The 22,544-nt window shown below is 40.2% G+C and overlaps 1 protein-coding gene across 2 annotated transcripts in view; it reads right to left on the bottom strand.

Annotated features, from left to right (window-relative positions):
- Positions 1-22,544, bottom strand: part of TAF4B (TATA-box binding protein associated factor 4b) — a 135,810-nt gene that overhangs the window by 94,403 nt on the left and 18,863 nt on the right. The window contains exons 2-6 of one of the 2 annotated variants that reach the window (XM_002713611.5): positions 16,440-16,585; positions 15,057-15,164; positions 8,440-8,601; positions 8,213-8,335; positions 3,374-3,463 (exon numbers count right to left, since the gene is read on the bottom strand). In XM_002713611.5, the coding sequence (XP_002713657.2) occupies positions 3,374-3,463; positions 8,213-8,335; positions 8,440-8,601; positions 15,057-15,164; positions 16,440-16,585 (629 nt within the window). The remainder of the gene's footprint in view (positions 1-3,373; positions 3,464-8,212; positions 8,336-8,439; positions 8,602-15,056; positions 15,165-16,439; positions 16,586-22,544) is intronic. The other variant, XM_008261165.4, reaches the window with a different exon arrangement.

Genomic DNA, 22,544 nt, shown 5'->3' on the forward strand with positions numbered 1-22,544 from the left:
ACAGGTCTCACTCTCTCTATCTCTGCCACTCCCTCTCTGTAACTTCACCTTTCAAATACATAAATAAAATCTTTAAAAAAAAAAAGTGATACAGAAAAAGAGCATAAGTCTATAAAACAGTTTGTCTCATTTTTAGACAAATTTATCTAATCTTAGCTATGGGTTCTGTAACTGCAAAGGTCAAATCTCTTACATGGGCATGTGCTTATTATGTAATATTAGGTACTGTATTGATCCTTCAACCTCCCCTGACCCAGATCAAGTCTTCTATGGCTCAAACATTCTCAGTGTTTTTAGTCACACTTCATATCATATTGCATGGATCCTCCTAATAAACCTGATCACCTTCTCAGGGACACTTTCTGTGCTTTAAATATCCTCATGAAAACAGGATGCTCACATGTCCCTTCCTACTTTCAAGGGACAACAAAAAGGAGTTTTCTAATACTCTCTACTCTGCCTTTCAAATGAATAAATAAATCTTCAAAAAATTTTATTTATATGAAAGGCAGAGTGTCAGAAAGGGAGGGAAGGAAATAGGGAGGGGAGGAAGAAGTAGGGGAAACAACATAGATTGATTTTCCATCTACTGGTTCACTCCTCTAAATGGTCACAAAGCAGGGCAGAGGTCTGAGAACAGGAACTTCATCTGAGTCTACCATATAGGAAGCAAGGGCTCAAGCACTTGGGCCATCACCCACAACCTTTCCAGATGCATTAGCAAAAAGCTGGATCAGAAGCAAAGCAACAGAGACTCGTACCAGCACTGGTATACAGGATGCTATGTCATTAGCAGTGGCTACATCCACTGTACCAGGGTCCATACTGTGGCACAGCGGGAAAGCCACCTCCTGCAGTGCCAGCATCCCATATAGGCACCAGTTCAAGTCCTGGATGTTCCATTTCTGATCCAACTCCCTGCTAATGCACCTGTGAAAGCAGAGGACAATGGCTCAAGTACTTGGGCCCCTGTACACACTTGGGAGTCCTGGAGAAAGCTCCTGACTCTTGGTCCCTGGCTCCTGGCTTCAGATCGACCCAGCTCTGGCTGTTGCGGCCATTTGGGGAGTGAACCAGCAGACAGAAGATCTCTCTCTCTCTCTCTCTCTCTTCACATTTCAAATAAATAAAATTTTTTTTATTTGACAGGCAGAGTTATAGACAGTGAGAGGCAAAGACAGAAAGAAAGATCTTCCTTCCGTTGGTTCATTCCCCAAAAAGCCACCATGGCCGGCGCTGTACCTATCTGAAGCCAGGAGCCAGGTGCTTCCTCCTGGTCTCCCATGCAGGTGCAGGGGCCCAAGCACTTGCACCACCCTCCTCTGCCCTCCGCGGCCACAACAGAGAGCTGGACTGGAAAAGGAGCCACCGGGACTAGAACCCGGCGCCCAATGGGATGCCGGCACTGCAGGCAGAGGATTAACCAACTGAACCACAGTGCCGGCCCCAATAAATAAATATTTTTAAAAAAATCCACTGTGGGCCGGTGCCGCGGCTCAATAGGCTAATCCTCCGCCTTGCGGCGCCGGCACACCGGGTTCTAGTCCCGGTCGGGGCGCCGGATTCTGTCCCAGTTGCCCCTCTTCCAGGCCAGCTCTCTGCTGTGGCCAGGGAGTGCAGTGGAGGATGGCCCAGGTGCTTGGGCCCTGCACCCCATGGGAGACCAGGAAAAGCACCTGGTTCCTGGCTCCTGCCATCGGATCAGCGCGGTGCGCCGGCCGCAGTGCGCCAGCCACAGCGGCCATTGGAGGGTGAACCAATGGCAAAGGAAGACCTTTCTCTCTGTCTCTCTCTCTCACTGTCCACTCTGCCTATCAAAAAATAAAAAAAATAAAATAAAATAAATAAATCCACTGTGCCACAACACCAGCCCCAAGAAAAATTTTTTCAGTCTGCAAAAATAAAACTCTTGTTTTCAAGTTATTGTTCTCCATGAAAACTTCAAGTAATTAAATAAATCATAGAAAAGCATTTGTCTAATAAGTCTTCACCTTCCCACCAAATTCAGTACTATTCAGTTTAATATTTTTTTAAAGATTTTTATTTATTTATTTGACAGGTAAAGTTACAGACAGTGAGAGGGAGAGACAGAGAGAGAGGCCTTCCCTCCGTTGGTTCACTCCCCCAGATGGCCCCAACGGCCGGAGCTGCACCAATCCAAAGCCAGTAACCAGGAGCTTCTTCCAGATCTCCCATGCGGGTGCAGGGGCCCAAGCACTTGGGCCATCTTCCACTGTTTTCCTAGGCCACAGCAGCGAGCTGGATCAGAAGAGGGGCAGCTGGGACTAGAACCAGTGCTCATATGGGATACCGGCACTGCAGGTAGAGAATTAACCTACTGTGCCATGGAGCCAGCCCCACATTTGGTTTATTATTATAAAAGAACATGGGGCTAGCGCTGTGGCACAGCGGGTTAAAGCCCTGGCCTAAAGTGCTGGCATCCTGGCTGCCCCTCTTCCGATACAGCTCTCTGCTATGGCCTGGGATAGCAGTGGAAGATGGTCCAAGCCCTTAGGCCCCTGCACCTATGTGGAAGACCCAAAAGAAGCTCCTGGCTCCCAGCTTCGGATTGGCATAGATCCAGCGGTTCTGGCCATCTAGGGTTGTGAACCAGAGGATGGAAGACCTCTCTCTCTGTAACTCTAAAATAAAATTAAAAAATAGAATAGAAAAATAAAATAAATATTAAAAAAATTTAAAAAAAAAATAAACATGACTTGGGGCCAGTGCTGTGGCGTAGAGAGAGGGTAAAACTGCCGCCTGCAGTGCCGGCATCCCACATGGGCGCCAGTTCAAGTCCCAGGTGCTCCACTTCTGATCCAGCTCTCCGCTATGGCCTGGGAAAGCAGTAGAAGATGGCCCAAGTCCACCAGCATGGGAGACCTGGAAGAAGCTCCTGGCTCCTGGCTTCCAATCAGTCAAGCTCCAGCCATTGCGGCCTTTGGGGAGTGAACCACAGAATGGAAGACCTCTCTCCTTCTGCTTCTTCCTCTCTGTAACTTTGCCTTTCAAATAATAAATATTAAAAAAAAAAAAATGATTCACGGCCATAAAACAAAAGGCCAAGTTACCTCTTTCTTTGTTATTTTTCTCTTTCACACACACACATTAAAATCTTTGAGTATTCATATATTTCTATAGTATAAGCAATATAATCATTTTGTTCATGAATAAGATGCTACTTCTATTTTTCCAGAGTGTTCAAATGAAAATACTATGTGTGTGATCTGTAGTTTACAAAAGCACTAAGAGATTTCTACTCCATTGTTAGTGCCTTCACACTAAATTGCTGTCATATTGAATCCATCAGGTTTAATTATTTCAAAGTAATCTAATCCATACAATTACTTCTAAGTACCACATGACTAACTACCTTAAGAAAAGGAACTAGGTGAGGCTGAGGTGAAGACTTGAGTTCAACATACAGTTTCTTGGTAAATTCTTCTGCTTCAATTTTTGCATCCTGAAGAATGGAAGAAAGAAAACACTTTTAGGTCTACCAATATTTTAAGACAAATTGTAAAACTCATAATTATAGACATAGCATGCTTTTTCTAAGTATAAGTCCGTCATTAAATGGAGGCTATTTTTCTTCATGGCACCTGTAGCATGAGTAAACGGAACAGAAGTTCATGGAAAATACAAAGAACAGATAATTTTTTCCCCTTTTTCTTTTTCTAAAGTTTCCAGTAAGTAAAGTAAAAGAGAAGACCTTACTACCTGAATAATACCACATTATTAAGTCCAAAGAACAATTAAAAAGATAGAGAATAGGAAGTTATTTGGTTTGGGGGCCTTTAGGGTATTTTGTTTTGTTCCTATAATTTTTAAATTACCATATTAAGCTAAGACTGTATTTTCAGTCCATGACAACAGCTCCAAAGCACTGAGGAATTCTTATGTACTGTGTTACACTGTAAGCATTTCAGGGTCTCTGAGATCTAAACTGTTCAGATTAATACTAAGTTTTTGTTTTGGCCTTGTTTTCTGCCTTTTACATTGTGCTGAGTTTTGCACTGATGTTATAAAAGTAACAACAGATAAACCTGCTGGCAAGAAAGCCAATGGCAGGTTAAAAAAAAAAAAAAAACAGAGCCACTTTATGTTCTCGATGAAACAATAAAAATTAATTTTACTTTCAACTTTTCAGTTGATATATTTTTAATATTGTAACAAACAAAACAAACATAAAACATTTCTGCTGCAGATCAAAGTGATTGTTCAAGGAATAGCACATTGTGATTGAATCACTTTGCTGAGTTCACTTTTTTTTTTTTTAATTTTACTGGAAAGAATGACAAAGCAATTGTGCTTATTTAGACTTTCCAGTAGAAATTTTCTCAAAAACACACTAAGCCTGCAACTGTAAGGAAAAAAGCTGGTAGTAACTATTGATAATGATAAAAATTAACTCTCAAGCCAAAATTAGAATTTCAGAAATTTATAACCTCTACCCTGATTTGACAGTTTCTCAATAAAGAATTTTTGGGGGGCTGGCACTGTGGTGTAGTAGGACTAAGCCTCCGCCTGCGGCGCCGGCATCCCATATGGGCACCAGTTCACGTCCCAGCTGTTCCTCTTCAAACCCAGCTCTCTGCTTGTGGCCTGGGAAAGCAGTGGAAAATGGCCCAAGTGCTTGGGTCCCTGCACCCACATTGGAGACCCAGAAGAAGCTCCTGGCTCCTGGCTTCCGATCAGCCTAGCTCTAGCCACTGCAGCCATTTGGGGAGTGAACAAGCAGATGGAAGACCTTTTGTCCTGTCTCTCCCTCTCCCTCTATGTAAATCTACCTCTCAAATAAATAAATAAAATCTTCAAAAAAGAAAAGAATGTCATTTTAAAAAATGAGAATTTTGGGGGCTGGCACTGTGACACAGCAGGTTGAAGCCCTAGCCTGCAGTGCCAGCATCCCATATGGGCACTGGTTCATGTCCCGGCTGCTCCTCATCTGATCCAGCTCTCTGCTATGGCCTAGGATAGCAGTGGAAGATGGCCCAAGCCCTTGGGCCCCTGCACCCATGTGGGAGATCTGAAGGAAGCTCCTGGCTCCTGGCTTCAGATCAGCACAGTTCCAGCCGTTGTGGCCATCTGGAGAGTGAAGCAGTGGATGGAAGACCTCTCTCTCCATCTCTACCTTTCTCTGTAGCTCTGTCTTTCAAATAAATAAAACAAATCTTTAAAAAAAAAAAAAAAAAGAATTTTTGGCAGAGGAAGTGGTAGGCGAACAGTGTCATGCACAGCTAACATGCAACGGAATTGTTATTTTTAAATAAGCAAATTTAAAAATTTTTTTGTCTTAAACCCCACAAAAAATAATAAAATGTCTTGGGAGTCCTAAATTTAAAAAAGTATAAAGGTATTTGTGGTTTTCTAAACAAAATATATCTTATGGCATAAAAGATTTTTGATTAATTACTAACTGCTCCTATCTGTCCACAAAATTCACAAATTTATTTAAAAAAAAAAAAGATTTTATCTATTTGAGAGGTAGAGTTACAGAGAGAGGGAAAGACAGAGAGAAAGGTCTTCTACCTGCTGGTTCACTCCCCAAATGGCCGCAATGGCCGGAGCTGACCAACATAAAGTCAGGAGCTAGGAGCTTCTTCTGGGTCTCCATGTGGGTGCAGACACCCAAGTACTGAGGCCATCCTCCACTGCTCTCCTAGGTACATTATCAGAGAGCTGGATCAGAAGAGGAGCAGGCAGGACATGAACCAGTGCCCAAATGGGATGCTGGCACCTCAGGTGGAGGCTTAACCTACTACACCAAAGCACCTGGCCCATACAAATCTCTTTTTCTCTTTTTTTAAGGTAGGTTGTGTTTTGTTTGTTTTTAATTTGAGAGGCAGAGAGAAACAGACTTGAGAGAATTCCATTTGCTGATTCACTACACAAAGGCCAGAAATTATCTTGGGTCATCATTCATACCTGACCAGAAGCCAAACCCAGGAGAGCCAGGAAGTAATATAGATCTCTTACTCAGATGGCACAAACCCAACTACTGAAGCCTTCATCCTGACTCTCAGGGTCTACATTAGCAGGAGGCAGGAACCATGAAATGGAGCCAAGAATCAACTCAGACTTGTTGAGACATGGCTATCATAATCACAAGGCTAAACACACATTCCCACACAAATCTTTTGTGATTAAAATTTTTTAAATATTTGTGATATGTATTCCTTTCTATCATGTCTTCCCACTGAGAGTATCCATGTCAGATATACAGATCATCTTATCCTCTCAGAAACTAGCATACTTGAAAAGAGATGATCAAAAACTCAACATTTACTTTTAAAAAGATATTTGAATAGGCAGACATTTGGGGCAGTGAGTAGTGAGGATGTGCCTGGAATGCCTGCATCCCATATCAAAGTGCCTGACCCAATTCCAACCTACTCTACTTCTGATCTAGCCTCCTGCTAATGTATAGTCCAGGAAGTAGCAGATGATGGCTCAAGTATTTGAGTCTCTGCCACCCTCAAGATCCTGATTACTTTGACTTGTCTAGGCTGGCTATTGTGGGCATCTGGGAAGTAAGCCAGTGGACAGAAGCTCTCTCTCCACCTTTCAAATCAAATAAAAATAAACAAAAAATTTGAAAGATATTCAAAAAGTAAATTAAAACCTTAGTTATATGACTTTTAATTTTATAATAATTATAAATATATAAAATAAAGATCATCTCAAAAGGAAAACTAACCACTGCAAATGTGTTCTATTTATAACATCTTACAGGCAGCATAAAAAATAGCTATATGAAAAGTGTTTTAATGTTTATAAACCATGCTTGTTTTTCCTATACGATATCTGAATATAGTTGTTCTCCACTGAGAAAAAATGACCAATTTCTATATGAAAAATATATAAAAATTCTGGGGCTAACATTGTGGCATAGCAAGTTAAGCTACTGCCTGCAATGCCAGCGTCCCATATGGGTGCTAATTCCAGTCCTGGCCATTCCATTTCTGATCCAACACCCTGCTGGTATGCCTGGGAAAGCAGCAGAAGCATACTGCTTTCATACAGCCCACGTGCTTGGGCCCCTGTACACATGCAACCATCTGGGGAGAGAACCAGCAGATGAAGAATCTCTCTCTCTCTCTCTAACTCTGCCTTTATAAAATAAATCTAAAGAAAAAGAAAAAATATACAAAAATTCTAATTATACAGCTAGAGAAATCTCTAGACTATAGTAGCTCAAAAAATCCAAAATTACATTTGTCTGTTACATCCTCAGCATATGTCTTAAGTACCTAATACGACAAATTTGCTTTGCTAACTTCCACTTTCCTCCTCTTTAGTATATCTAAATACTTTACCTGAAGGAGAATATAAAAAACCAAGGATGTATAATTTGGCAGCTAAAAGACATAGCATGGTGGTACTTGCAGAAACATTTATTCTTCTCATCTTATAGATAAGAAATCTGAGTCCTAAGTCCTCTAAGTCCCAAGGCTTGGTGTCTGGATATATGAGAACTTGAATTTCACTATCTATTATTGATAGGCTGCCTTTTTTGGTATTTTGTAACTTTAATAACAATTTCCTACTTGTTCAAATAGTTGGCCTTCTCTCCAACACTTTTTTTTAGGCTATGGGAATAAACACAGGTATAGAGAAAAAAATCATAATTGCATATATAATTATATTTATAATTTATATTTATAATTATATATATATATAAATCATGTTGTATAAAATATATACAATAAAAATTTTAAAAAGAAAGTAGGGGGTAGTTATTTGGCCTAATGGGTAAGATGCCTGCATCTCATATTAAGAGTACCTAAACTCAATTTCTAGCTCCAACTCCTGAATCCAGCTTCCTGCTGATGTAGATTCTGGGAGGTATCAGTGATGACTCAAGTGACTGGGTTCCTCACACCCATGTAGGAGACTGAATTGTGTTCCTGGTTCCTAGCTTCAACCCCTAGCTACTGTCGGCATTTGGGGAGTGAATCAGCAGACAGAAGAGGTGGCAATACTGCTTGCACTCTCTCTTATCTCTCTGCTTCTCAAATAAGTTTTTTTAAAGTAATACATAATAGATTTACTCATCTAAGATTTATAATCATTACAAACCTTTAAAGAAGCAAAAACAAAGTTTATCAAGAAGTACATTAAAATAAACCTCATTTAAAACATATTTTCCATTTAAAACATACTCTAAGGATTCTCAAAGAGTTTGCAAGATTTTATAGTCTTCACTTACCAAAAGTTGTTCCACCAGCTTCTGCACATTCTGCCCCATTTCTGGGGATTGTGATCCGCTACATGCTAGTTTTATTAACATTGCAAGGAAGTTCTTACATTTCTTCACATTTTCTAGCATTGTCTAAATATGGAAATGTAAACAAAAAATCAGAAGTGTTGGCTACAAACAGATTCAAGAAAATGTGTAAGGAATTATATTTATATAAGGTGCAGATGAGAGCTTACTGGAGAAAGATTGGTCTGAGCAGCTGCTGGACTCTCTGCTTTGAGATTGTGCTCATTTGAGGAAGTGGATGATGCTCCCAAACTTGAAGGTTTCAGAGTAGTTACTGTGTTCAACGGCTTTACAGGAGTACCTGTGACAACACTGGTTGGCGCAGCCACAGACTGAAATTAAAAATAGTACATATTTAGAGATGTATTACAATGAAAAATTAGTGGGTGCCTCCTTCCAAACTTACCAGACTACAGATTTGCTTTTATGTTATATTCTACTAGTCTAAGGTAACACAGTAAAGTTGTAAGAACACTAGACTGTAGAAGATATGGGCCTGTATATAAAGGTATATAAAGATAATGGAAAATTAATCTTGATGTGAATGGAAGGGGAGAGGGTGTGGGAGAGGGGAGTGTTGTGGGTAGGAGGGAAGTTATGGGCGGGGGAAGCTATTGTAATCCATAAGCTGTACTTTGGAAATTTATGTTCATTAAATAAAATAAAATAAAAAATTAAAAAAATAATGAATTAAAGAAAAAAAATAGAAGATATGGGCTTCATTCTCATCTAGCTTCCTACATTCCACTGCCACCTAATACAGTATTGACTTGATCCAAGTTACTTAATCCTGCTAATTCTGATTCTTGTCTGAGAAAAGAAAAAAAAAAAAAAAACAAGGAAGGACAGCAATAGTACCTACTGTTCTAGGGTTTGTGAAAAACAATGCCAAGCATATAAGACCTCAAAAAATATTAATACTTCTCTAAAAAGTAATTGAAATTTCCTATCCTTTAATTTTCTTTTTCTTAAGTATAAAGCAAAATGAGCTGATTATCTTATATTCAGATAAGCTGTTTTTAAGCAGATCACTAGAGTAAGCAAAAAGATTACAAAATGTGATATTTTCATACTGAAAAGAAGTTAAATTATTTCTTCTACCTTCTATTGAAATGAGATGTGGCTCTAGCACCACCTGCAGGACCAAAAGTTTAACACAAGAAATCACAAGTTCAATAACAGAAAACACAATTGAGACAAAAAAAATTCTTATTTAAAGACAATCACTAAAAGTTAAAGGGCATAAGAAAAGAGTGGAGGAGGTAGGAAAGAATAGTATTTATAATTCATACAGAAAACTTAATACTGCACCAGCATTTAATTATACAATATAGAAAGGTCAGGTTTGTATCGTATACAGAGAAAGGTCAGTTTGCTACCAATTTAGAGAAAATTTCCTGCGGCCAGCACTGTGGTGTAGTGGGCTAAGCCTCCACCTGCAGTGCTGGTTCATGTCTGGCTGCTTCTCTTCCCATCCAGCTCTCTGCTGTGGCCTGAGAAAGCAGCAGAAGATGGCCTAAGTGCTTGGGCCCCTGCACCTTCGTGGGAGACCCAGAAAAAGCTCTTGGCTCCGGATAGGCTCAGCTCCAGCTTTGTGGCCATCCGGGGAATAAACCAGCAGAAGGAAGACCTCTCTCTGTCTTTCCCTCTCTCTGTCTGTGACCCTACCTCTCAAATAAATAAATAAAATCTTTTTTAAAAAATTCCTTCCTTAATAGTCAAGACAGGTGAATTTGAATATACACCAAAATTTTCCACTTTAGAAAAGCTGAAGCATATATTATACAAGAATGTTTTGAGGGTAAAAATGAGAAGGAAATTAAGAACACTGATTAATGATGAGACTAGGACCAATGATGCCATGTTAAACAAAAGAGGTAAAATTAGAAATTTTACCCAAATTAGTACAATTTTATTAACCAGAGCAAGAGCCTCAAAGGCAACATTAAAAAGAGAGTGTCCTTCCTGTTCATATCCTCAGTTCTGCTCTTCAGAGATAACTATTGTGCAGTTTCTTCTAAATCCCTCTGGAAAATTTCTAATAAACTTTCAGATTTACATACATTAATTATGAGTTTTTCTTTGGTGACTATTTTATAATCAGCCATTAACTCTCTGTACTACCAAATTTAAGAAAGTATTATCTGGAATTGTAGCCAGTAATTATAATTTTCTTTGAGGATTGAGGGAGGGGTTTCTCAGGGGTACTCTGGCCTCATCCTTTATAAGCAAAGTAAGACCCAGTGAAATGTGCATTCATGAAAACTGCCCTATTGCTTGTGAACAGAGGAGGCCTTTATAACATTCTACTTTCCCGTCTCCAGTACAAAACCTGTCTTTCATAACATTTTCTGATACAGCTACCACCTGTACCAGATATATGTACCTTCCATGTAAATTTCACCTTTGAAGAGGCCCAGAGAGGTACATACTCTTGTATATATCTCTTTTTAATTTCATTGCAGGGCTGGATGGATCCTCTTAAACTCAATAATAACTCTGCCTTAGACCTGATATTCTAGACCAGCCAATGGTATTTCCATACTTTCCAAGACTGCACTGTGCTAATTATCCATTTCTTGGGAACAGGAAAGAAAGCAGGGGGTGGAGGATAGGGGCGCATATGTGAAACAAATATACACAGAGCTGCTAAAATGAACTGTATGTAAAAATAGCAGACCAAACTACATTACAAAGAGGGTCATTTTATGTAACTTGTATGAAAGAATAATCACTTTAGGTTTAATGATACTGAATTCAAAATACTATTTGTAAATCAGATAATTCCCACATTTAGATTGTAATCTAACAATGGGCCAACCTACATCTGCTTCAAATACAACATAAAAGTGAACACTAAGATTTTTAACTAGTACTTGTATTTACCAGACCAGGCCATGTTTTAAGCCATTTTAAATACTGAGATGAAAATTTGTACTTTATATTCAAATAGTCACGTACACAGAGTCTTGTCTTATTTCCAAGTTCTAGGAATTATTTCCAAGAAGTATCTAAAAATGAGAAATTTTATCCCTCAAAATAGACAAAATACTAACTTTATCTTTTTTTGGGGGGGGGGGGAGGACAGGCAGAGTGGACAGTGAGAGAGAGAGACAGAGAGAAAGGTCTTCCTTTTGCCGTTGGTTCACCCTCCAATGGCCACCGCGGCCAGCCGCCGCGGCTGGCGCACCACGCTGATCTGAAGCCAGGAGCCAGGTGCTTATCCTGGTCTCCCATGGGGTGCAGGGCCCAAGCACTTGGGCCATCCTCCACTGCCTTCCCAGGCCACAGCAGAGCTGGCCTGGAAGAGGGGCAACCGGAACAGAATCCGGCGCCCCAACCGGGACTAGAACCCGGTGTGCTGGCGCCGCAAGGCGGAGGACTAGCCTATTGAGCCACGGTGCCGGCCTAACTTTATTCTTTGATAATTTCTACTGCCCTAGACTATCCCTGAGGAGCAAACCAGCTTAAAATATATGCCAATTTAAATTAGGAAAAATAAATGGCCACAGAGAAATAAATACATATGGAAAAATAATCCAAGGAAAAAACTAAGCAACCTAGATATACCACATTAGAGCTATATGTACTAAATCTTTCTTTTTTTTTTTTAACTTTTATTTAATGAATATAGATTTCCAAAGTACAGCTTATGGACTACATTGGCTCCCCCCCCCCACCATGACTTCCCCCCTCCCACCTGCAACCTTCCCTGTGGGGAGCAATCCGGACTAGACTAAGTTACTGGAATTAAGACTTGTTCTGTGCATCTGCTCTCCCACAGTATGGCGCTGGGAGAGAAGAAAACAGCTTTTACACAGCTGCCTCCAGTTCAACCAATAAACTGTAGGACTTGCTCCTGATTGGAGAGCAGCGTACTAGGCGTGTGGGCAGCCGAGTTGGGATTGGCGGAGGAGGACTATAAAGGAGGAGAGAGACGGCATGCACCAGGAACATCTAAGAGGAACATCTACCTGAAGGAACACCTGTGCAGCCCCCGAGAGAGCCGGCCGGCGGTGTGCCGCTCCCCTGCGTAAGTGGGGAATGTGGCCAGGGGGAACTGCCCTTCCACAGAGGTGGAAGGGACAGTAGCCAACCCGGGAAGAACCAGCAGCAAACCCGGGGAGGGCCGAGCAGACAAAGGAACAGCGCAGGGTCCTGTGTCGTTCCTCCACGAAGACGGGGAGCGACATAATGGTGCCGTGACTCGGATATGAAGCCTAGGCAGGGTTCAGTGTTGCTCCTCCACGAAGAGGGGGAGCGACACTTCCCCTTTCCCGCTCTCTCTCCCCTTCCATTCATGTCAAGATTCATTTTCAATTTTCTATATATACAGAAGATCAGTTTAGTATACATTAAGTAAAGACTAAATCTTTCTTTGATACACAATTTTTAAATTAATATATTAAAAATAAGACTGATAGTGAAGCTAATAAATATTATTAATTTTAATATGGCAATGAGCATGAATAACATTTCAAAATAACTATGATATCTGAAGAAATACAAAAATAGTGGTTTCTATTGTGAGAGTTACAGGTATACATTAATACACTGTAGCACTCTATGGCTCAATGGATTGAAGCCCACATTCATAGCTAAAAGAAATTCTAAATTTCAGTTTGAGTTTATTATACTTTTCTCACCATCTGAATTCAGAAATCCCAGTTTATGAACTCCTGGTTGCCTCTCTATAAAAATTACAAACATAGTTACTGGCCACCAGTTGTGATCACTAAATTAACCCAAGCTTTCACTTTTTATTCCTATTAAGACTTCCATGGATATTCAGAGAATACAGAACTAAAACTGTGGCTACAGGAGCTGGCACTGTGGCACAGTGGGTAAAGACACTGCCTGCAGTGCCAGCAATCCATATGGGTGCCAATTCCAGTCCACTTCTGATCTAGCTCCTTACTGATGTGCCTGGGAAAGCAGTGGAGGATGGCCCAAGTCCTTGAGCCCCTGTACCCACATTCAAGACCCAGAGGAAGCTTCCAGAGGAAGATCCTAGCTTAGGATCAACTTAGCTCCGGCCATTGTGGACATCTGGAGAGTGAACCAGCGGATAGAATACCCTCCTTTCTCTCTCTGTCTCTGCCTCTCTACAACTCCGCCTTTCAAATAAAATAAATCAATCTTAAAAAAAAAAAAAAAAAAAAAAAAACTGCGGCTGCAGTTGGCAAGGTGGGGGTACTAAAGTCAATGGATGTGGAGAATCTCTGATAAACTCTAGGAAGTAATATCTAAGAAATTCACTTTATCCCTAAACTGGCTCCCAGAAAAATAATGAGCATAGTGAAGTTCCTTCAGTTATCCCAACACAACATAATTTGTTCTGTGTCCTGAAAACTCACCATGTACAAATGGCAATCCTAAGCATCGAAGACCATGTTGTAAGTATGGTTTTTTGTCCTCAGTATTTTGTATAGTGGCAGAAAATGAAATAAGAGGCAAAAAGGAACACATAGGTGATTCACTTGAATATCTACTAATATTTCCTGCACCAATTATGAAGATTAATGGGCAAGTACAGGGGCTGGCACTGTGGTGTAGCAGGTTAAGCCACCACCTGCAGTGTCAGTATCCCATATGGCCGCCAATTTGAGTCCTGGCTGATCCAGCTCCCTGCCAATGCACCTGAGAAAGCAGTGGAAGACAGCCCAAGTGTGTGGTCCCCTGCACCCATGTGTGAGACCCAGAAGAAGCTCCTGGCTTTGCCTTGGCTTTGCCCCATATGTTACAGCTATTTGGGGAACGAACCAGCAGATGAAAGATCTCTCTTTCTCTGTCTCTCCCTCTCTCTGTTTTTCTGCCTTTCAAATAAATAAATAAATATTTTAAAAAGTGGGCAAGTGTAGCAACCCTGGCCTCAAATAAAGCACAGTGATCAGGACCTTGGATCCCCCAGGGACGAGGGTCTGGTCATGCTACAACTTAACCCATCAAAACCATCATTACAATTGATAGCTGATGGTATGTGGAATCTCAATTGGATAAAGGAAGAGGTAGTTAATTTCTATCAGCTACAGCCAGAGACTAGCTATTGGGGCCTGAACTTCATCCTATTAATCTGCTCTCCTTTGCTTCCCCAAAGAAAAAAGAAAATCAAAATCCCATAACAGCTGGTCTCCAACATGTATGAAGAAGTAGAGCCAAGTGACAGAAGAAGCAGACTGTGATGAGTCAGGGATCTGAGCTCTCCTAGCTGCTGGGAATACTATTAGACAGCCTCTAGTTGTTCATCAAGTTTGCCTCAGCTGCAGAGCACAACTTCCCCAGGAGAGTCCAAAGCCAGAGGATTGATCACAGGGCAGGAATTAAGAACTGGGGGATCATGCTGGTCCACAGTGGGACAGTGCTAACTGGCTACACATGCTCCAAAGTCCCCCACCAGGTTGGCTGAGGATTTATTGGACTTGCATTTAGTTCACACTCTTATTTACCTACTGTCCTTTACTGGTATTTATCACTAATAAATATCTCATATACCAAATTCTGTCTCAGCATCTGCTTCCAGAGTGTGACACATGGTTACTAGATATATTTGTATAAATGTAATACATTTAGTTAGAATATATCAAGAATATACTCTATGTTTTCCTGTTTCTCATACCTCCAACAAATAAATGTATTCCCTGCTTCAAATTATCATCATCTATCACTGAATTGCTCTTTCAAGGTCATGCAGTCAGCAACCTATCCATCTGGCAGGAAATAATTAAATAATAAAGAAAGATGAGAAAATAACCAGTGTACACATGGCCACAAGTAAGTCACAACTTACTTGTACTGAGGAAGACTTCGGAACAGTGGTTACCACAGTAGTTCCTGTTTGTGCCAGTTTTTTAACAGGTGCCACTGCTACTTTCTTGATTAATTGTGAGCTAGAATTCTTGGGAGGGGAGGCAAGATAACACAAGTCATCATCATTAGTAGTTAAAAATCAGTACTATGGTGAACATTAGAATACTTTACCATAGCAAATTTACTTTTTATAATTGGCTTTATAACCTAATGGTTTTATGCACATTTTATACCATAAACCTAACTCATCAACTGACCAGTTTAAATTCACTGCAGGTTTCCCAGGAGGCAATTGATTGAATAAATACGCCATTTATCTGAAATCTCCAACTAAATAAGTATTATGGTATTTAACATTAAGTTCTTATTTAATATTTAATTACTGGCCGGCGCCGCGGCTCACTTGGCTAATCCTCTGCCTGTGGAGCCTGCACCCAGGGTTCTAGTCCCGGTTGCTAGTGGCCAAGGAGTGCAGTGGAGGATGGCCCAAGTGCTTGGGCCCTGCACCCGCTTGGGAGACCAGGAGGAAGCACTTGGCTCCTGGCTTCAGATCGGTGCAGCGCGCCAGCCGCAGTGGCCATTTGCGGGGTGAACCAACGGAAAGGAAGACCTTTCTCTCTGTCTCTCTCTTTCACTGTCTAACTCTGCCTGTCAAAAAAAAAATTAATTACAAACAAAACTTGGCTAACTTATGATCTCAACCCACAGCAGTTAGATAAACCAACTAGAAAAAGCAGCAGCAGCTATTATTGACAGAAAATAACAAGCTGAGCACCTACTGTTAAATTAGAAGAACACAACACTGGCAGAAAACGATATTCCCATAAAAAACCAATGCAGTCTTTCCTTAGGTTGAGCCTGAGTCACCATGCTGAATGTAATTCAGCATTTTGTTTAAATAAAGATTCCCATAATTCTGTCACATGAGGAAGCTGTTATCTAGAAAGATTATCATGTATGTGAAATAAGCCATTTTCTAACAATGCCAAAATAATGAAATAGTACATCAGATTTTTGTATTTCTTGATAATTATTATAAGGTATAGATAAAAATGAGTACTACAAAGGGGCATCAGTTTTTTGTCACAAATTAAAACAAACAAAATGCTTATTTTCTTCCCATTTAAGATGTACCTTTTCCTTTGAACATTCCTTTGAGGACTATAAAATGTTTAAATATGAAGACTGAACTTTCATTATTTTGCTAATTATCAAATGACAATACCAAAAAAACTTGTTAAATTAACATATTCAGACACTTTATTTAGAAACTTGAATAGAATCATCACTCAAATTTTTTTAAAAAGCAAAAGTGTACACTAAAAAAAACTAAAGAAAATGAAAAAATATGATGGTACATTACCGGCACGGTACAGATTTTGACTGTTTGAGTATTCGTGGGTATTGCTGGCCTTGAAGTTACATTACTTGTGGTCTCAGCTCTTGTCACGGCTTGCTGAGGAGATACCAACATTAACTGACCACTGTTACTTTTGATCAAAACTGTTCCTATAGGTTAAAAAAAAAAAAAAGTGACTTCTGAACTAATCAAACATAAACATCACATATTGTCTTACATTCTTTTTGAATAAATGATTACTACATACTGAATTCCAGGTGTGCTAATGATCACATAAAACAGAAAAGTGTTTTCATTCAAAACTATTTAAAATATTATGTCTAAGCTTTAATATGGCAAGATAACCCTGAAGAAAGCAAAATATCTTCCCTTTATAAAAATCAAAACTATTTATGAAGTAATTAAGATGGTATGGTAACAGTACAAGATAGAACAGAATAGAGAACCCCAGGAGTGGGCTTTAGGCATAGGGACTAAGATAGTACTTGGGATACCCATATCCCATATTAAGAGTCCTAGGTCTGCTTCCAATCCCAGCTTCCTGCAACGTGCACCTTGGAAGGAAGCAGGTGATGGCCCAAGTACTTGTGTCCCAGCCATTCATATGGGAGACTTGGATTGAGTTCCAGGTTCCTGGTTTTGGCCTGGCTAAATCTCTCTCTCTCTCTCTACCCCTCTCTCTCTCTACCACCCCTTCTTTTTCAAATAAGCAAAAAAATTAAAAAAAGAACCCCAAAATAGACTCATACTGGTATGTTGTACATGTTGAATATCTCTTATCTGAAGCACTGATGACCAGAAGTGTTTCAGATTGAATTTTTTGGGTTTTAGAGTATTTGAATAAACTTTACTAGTTGAACCTCTCTAATCTGAAAACCCAAAAACTGAAATGCTCTGAAGTCCAAAACTTTCCTGTTGGTGCATAGAAAGTCCAGATTTCACAGCATTTTGTATTTCAAGTACTTCAGATTTCAGGATTAGGGAAGCTCAGCCTATATCAGGTTTCCTAAGAGGTCTACAGATTCCCGAGAGAAGGAAGGACCATTCAATAGCTAAGGCTGGCCTAATTATTCATCTATACAGAAAAGAAAATTGGATGCCTGTTGCATACACACTCACAAAAACCCAGGTGCATTAAGGATACAAAAATATAAAAGTAAAAGAATATTTCAAACTTTTAGACAACACAGAAAATTATCTTTTGAAATTGGGATAGAAAAAGATTTGTTAAAATAGGTGAAATCTGACAGATTAAACTATATTTTAAAATTTTTGATGAACAAAAGACAGCATCAGATAAAAAGGTAAACTACAAAAGGGGATAAAATTTTATTTCATGGAGTGGGCATTTGGACTAGTAGTAATGATGTCATTTAGGACACCCACACTGCACATCAGAGTATTTGGATTCAATGTCTGACTCAGACTCTGGATTTCAAATAAATAAAATAAAATAGTTTTAAAGAGAAAAAGCAGAGTCAATGACAGGAAAAGGTAAAATTTAAAACAGTAAGATATCATTTATTTTGATTTTTTTTTCATTTGAAAGGCGAAGAGACAAAGACACACAAACAAATATTCCACTCACTGGTTCACTCACCAAAAGTTGGCAATAGCTGGGGCTGAGCCAAAGCCAGGAGCCTAGAACTCAATTTGAGTGTCCCATATGGATGGTAGGGACCCAAGTGTTTGAGCTATCACTGTTGCCTCCCAGCATATTAGCAGGAAAATGGAAAGCTGAGCCAGGACTCAAACCCATTTACTCTGGTATGGTATGCTGGCATCTGAAATGGCATTCTAATCTCTGGGTCAAATACCTTCCCTTCATTGCTTTATAAGACATAAATTACATAAGATAATTATAATAAGATAATGTATTTATAATATATCCAGATGCAATGTGTAGAGAAATAATAGCACACATCCACAAAGAGGTAAGAAGGAAATGAGCTAAACAAAGGTTTGTTTTTGTTTTTTTTTTTTAGATTTATTTTATTTTATTTGAAAGTCAGAGTTACACAGAGAGGAGAGGCAGAGAGAGAGAGAGAGGTCTTCCATCCGCTGATTCGCTGCCTAGTTGGCCGCAATGGCCGGAGCTATGCCGATCTGAAGCCAGGAGCCAGGAGCCAGGAGCTTCCTCTGGGTCTCCCACGAGGGTGCAGGGGCCCAAGGACTTGGGCCATCTTCTGCTGCTTTCCCAGGCCATAGCAGAGAGCTGGATCAGAAGTGGAGCAGCCAGGACTCAAACCCATATGGGATACCGGCACTGCAGGCGGTGGTTTACCCGCTACGCCACAGCACCGACCCCACAAAGGTTTCTTTATCTCACTGAATAAGCAAATATAAATGTGAAATAGATTCCAAAAGCTTTATATTGTATGTTCTAGAGCAATCTCTAAGGAAAAAATTCAAAAATCAAAAGGCAAAAAGTGTCCAATCAGATTTTAAAAAATGAAATCCAATGATGTGCTGTCTACAGGAGATGCACATTACCTTAAAGATACAAAAGAACTGAAACTAAAAAAGATAGAAAAAAATCTCATCCAACAGCAACCATAAGAAAGCTGAAGTGGTCACAATAATATCAAACAAAATAGACTTTCAAACAGAAAACGTTACTAAAGATAAAAAGCCCAATAAATTAGGAAGCTATAACTTCTTTAAAAAGATTTATCTATTTATTTATTTGAAAGGCAGAGTGACAGAGAGAGGACAGAGGAGGGAAGGAGGGAAGGAGGGAAGGAGGGAAGGAGAGATCTTCCATCTACTGGTTCACTCCCCAGATGGCCACAATATGGGCCAGTCTTGTGGTTTAGTGTGCCAGCCTACAATGCTGGCATCTCCTATGGGCACCAGTTCGTGTCCTGGCTGCTCCACTTCCAATAAAGCTCCCTGCTAATGGCTTGAGAAAAGCAGTGCAAGATGGCACTCATGCTTGGGCCCCTGCTATCCATATGGGAGACTGGAAGAAGCTGCTGGCTCCTGGCTGCAGGCTGGCCCAGCCTTTACCGTTGTAGCCAGCTTGGGGGTGAACCAGCAGATGGAAGGTGTCTCTCTCTCTCTGTAACTCTGACTTTCAAATAATAATAAATCTTTAAAAAAAAAAAAAAAAAGGCAGGAGCCAGAAACATGGGTGACAAAGGCTTTGCCAGCCTAATTATCAGCAGGAAGCTGGATTGGCAGCAGAGTAACCAAGACTCAAATCGGCACTCTGACATGAGTATCACAAGAAATGACTTTAATCCACTGTACCACAATACCAGCCCAGGAAGCTATAACATTTTAAACATATATGCACCAAACTATGGAGTCTACAATTAAAAGTAAAAACTGAGATAAGAGAAGGGAAAAACAAAAAGTTCAACACTACTGGGAGACTTCAATACCACTTTCAGTAAAGAACTAGACACAAAATTAGAAAATGCAAGATCTGTAAAACACAATTAACCAACTAGATTTAACATACATCTAAAGAATATTTCACCTAGCAACAGCATTCTTAAGTGTACATGGAACATTCTTCAAGACAGAACACAAGGCCAGCGCCACGGCTCAATAGGCTAATCTTCCACCTGCGGCACCAGCACCCCGAGTTCTAGTCCCGGTCGGGGCGCCGGATTCTGTCCCGGTTGCCCCTCTTCCAGGCCAGCTCTCTGCTGTGGCCAGGGAGTGCAGTGGAGGATGGCCCAAGTGCTTGGGCCCTGCACCCACATGGGAGACCAGGAGAAGCAACTGGCTCCTGGCTTCGGATCAGCACGATGCGCCAGCCGCGGCAGCCATTGAAGGGTGAACCAATGGCAAAAGGAAGACCTTTCTCTCTCACTATCCACTCTGCCTGTCAAAACACACACACACACACACACACACACACACACACACACAAACTAGGAGACTTAAAAAGACTCAATACAGGAAGGTCAGCACTGTGATATAGAAGATTAAGTCTCTGCCTGCAGTGCTGGCATCCGTATGGGTACTGGTTTGAGTCCCAGATGCTCCACTTCCAATCCAGCTCCCTGCTAATGGCCTGGGAAAAGCAGTGGAAGATGGCCTATGTCCTTGGGCCTCTGTACCAATGTGGGAGACACAGAAGAAGCTCCTGGCTCCTGGCTTCAGCCTGGCCCAGCCTAGGCTGTGGTGGCTACTGGGGAATGAACCAGAAGACAGAGGATATCTCCCCGCCCCTTCTTTCTCTGTATTTCTGCCTTTCAAATAAATAAATGTTAAAAAAAAAAAAAAACAATAAAGTTAAAAGATTTGATCTACAATAGAATGAAGTTAGAAGTCAGTAACAGAACAAAGGTGGAAAAACAAAAGTTAAATATCACACTCCTAACCAACCAATGAATCAATGAAAAAAAAAATCACAAAGCTAATTCAAAAATACTTTGAGATGAATTAATATGGAGACACAACATACCAAAATCTATGGCGTTCAACTAAAGCAGTGTTTGGAGGCAACTTATAGCTGTAAATGTCTGACTTAAACAAGAAAAGGGTAAGGGGAGGCACTGTGAAACAGCAGGTTAAGTTGCTTGGGAAGTCTGCATCCCATATCAGAGTATAGGTTCAAGTCCCAGTTCCCTGCTAATGCACCTGGGAAGCAGGAGATGATGGCTCAAATACTTGAGTTTCTGCAACCCACGAAGAAACCCAGATGGAGTTCCTGGCTTCTGGTTTCAGGTTGGCCCAGCTCCAGCTATCGTAGGCATTTGAGGATATAAAATAGAAGATCTCAATCTCTCAAACTCTCTTTCCCTACTCACCCTCTCTTTCCTTCACCCTGTCTCTGTAACTGTGTCTTTCAAAAGTAAAGTGAATCTTAAAAGGAAGGAAAGAAAGACAATCGAGGGCCAGCATGGTGGTGCAGTGAGCTAAACTGCTGCCTGCAAGTCTTCCAGCTCCCCTGCTACCAATCCAGCTCCCTACTAGTGTGCTGAGAAGATAGCAGATAGCCTAGGTGCTTGGGCTCCTGCCACTTACTTGGGAGATCCAGATGGAGCTATGGACTTCTGGCATTAGCCTGAACCAGCTGCAGTCATTGCAGCCATTTAGCGAGTGAACCAGTGAATGAGATCTCTTTCTCTCCCTCTAACTCTCTCAAATCAATCTTTAAAGAAATGCTTTTAAATTAAAAAAAAAAAAATTGAGAAAAAAAAAACAATGAAATCAAAGTTGACACACCTTTACTTAGAGTAACCAAAAAAACTAAAAAATCAGGAATCAAGATGAGACATTACTATTTAACGTCACAGAAATAGAGTATAAAACTATAAACAATTGCAAATCAAAAATTTAGGTAATTTAGATAAAACAAATAATTCCTTGAAACAAACAAAAAAAAAACTGAGGAAGAATTAACAACCTTAATAGAGCTCTAACAAATGAAGATATGAACTAAAAAATATATCCATAAGAAGATTCCAGATCCAGATGACTTCATTGGACTTCACTGGTCAAACCACCCTAACATTTAATGAAAAATAATGTTAATCCTTAAAAACTCTTCTAAAATATAAATGAGAGAATTTGTAATTCATTCTGTAAAGTATTACTGATACCTAAACAGACAAAAACATCACAAGAAAACTACAGACCAATAGCCCTTATGAATAAATACAGATGCAAGAATTCTAAATCAAACACTAGTAAACAGAATCCACTAACATACGAAAGGCATTATACATCACGACCAAGGAATATTTCTCTCAGGAATTTGAGGTGCATTCAAACATTAATTAGTATAAGGAATGGGAGAGGGAGCAGGAGATGGGCAGGTGGCGGGTGGAGGGAAGTTATGGGGGCGGAAAAGCCACTGTAACCCATAAGCTGTACTTTGGAAATTTATATTTATTAAAGTTAAAAAAACATTAATTAGTATAAAATGACAGATCAATAAAGGACAAAAACCACAAGATCATCTCAACAAATGCAAAACAGCGTTCAACAAAACTTAACACCCTTTTCTTTCAGATAAAAAAAGTGGTCAATAAAATAGCAATAAAAGAATATTTCCAGGACAGGTATTGTCACTAGCTGCTTGGGACACCTGCATCCCTTATCAGAATACTGGTTCAAGTCCCAGTTGCTCTGCTTCCAATCCAGCTC

This window comes from Oryctolagus cuniculus, chromosome 10, assembly GCF_964237555.1.
Source record: "Oryctolagus cuniculus chromosome 10, mOryCun1.1, whole genome shotgun sequence".
Taxonomy (NCBI): Eukaryota; Metazoa; Chordata; class Mammalia; order Lagomorpha; family Leporidae; genus Oryctolagus; species Oryctolagus cuniculus.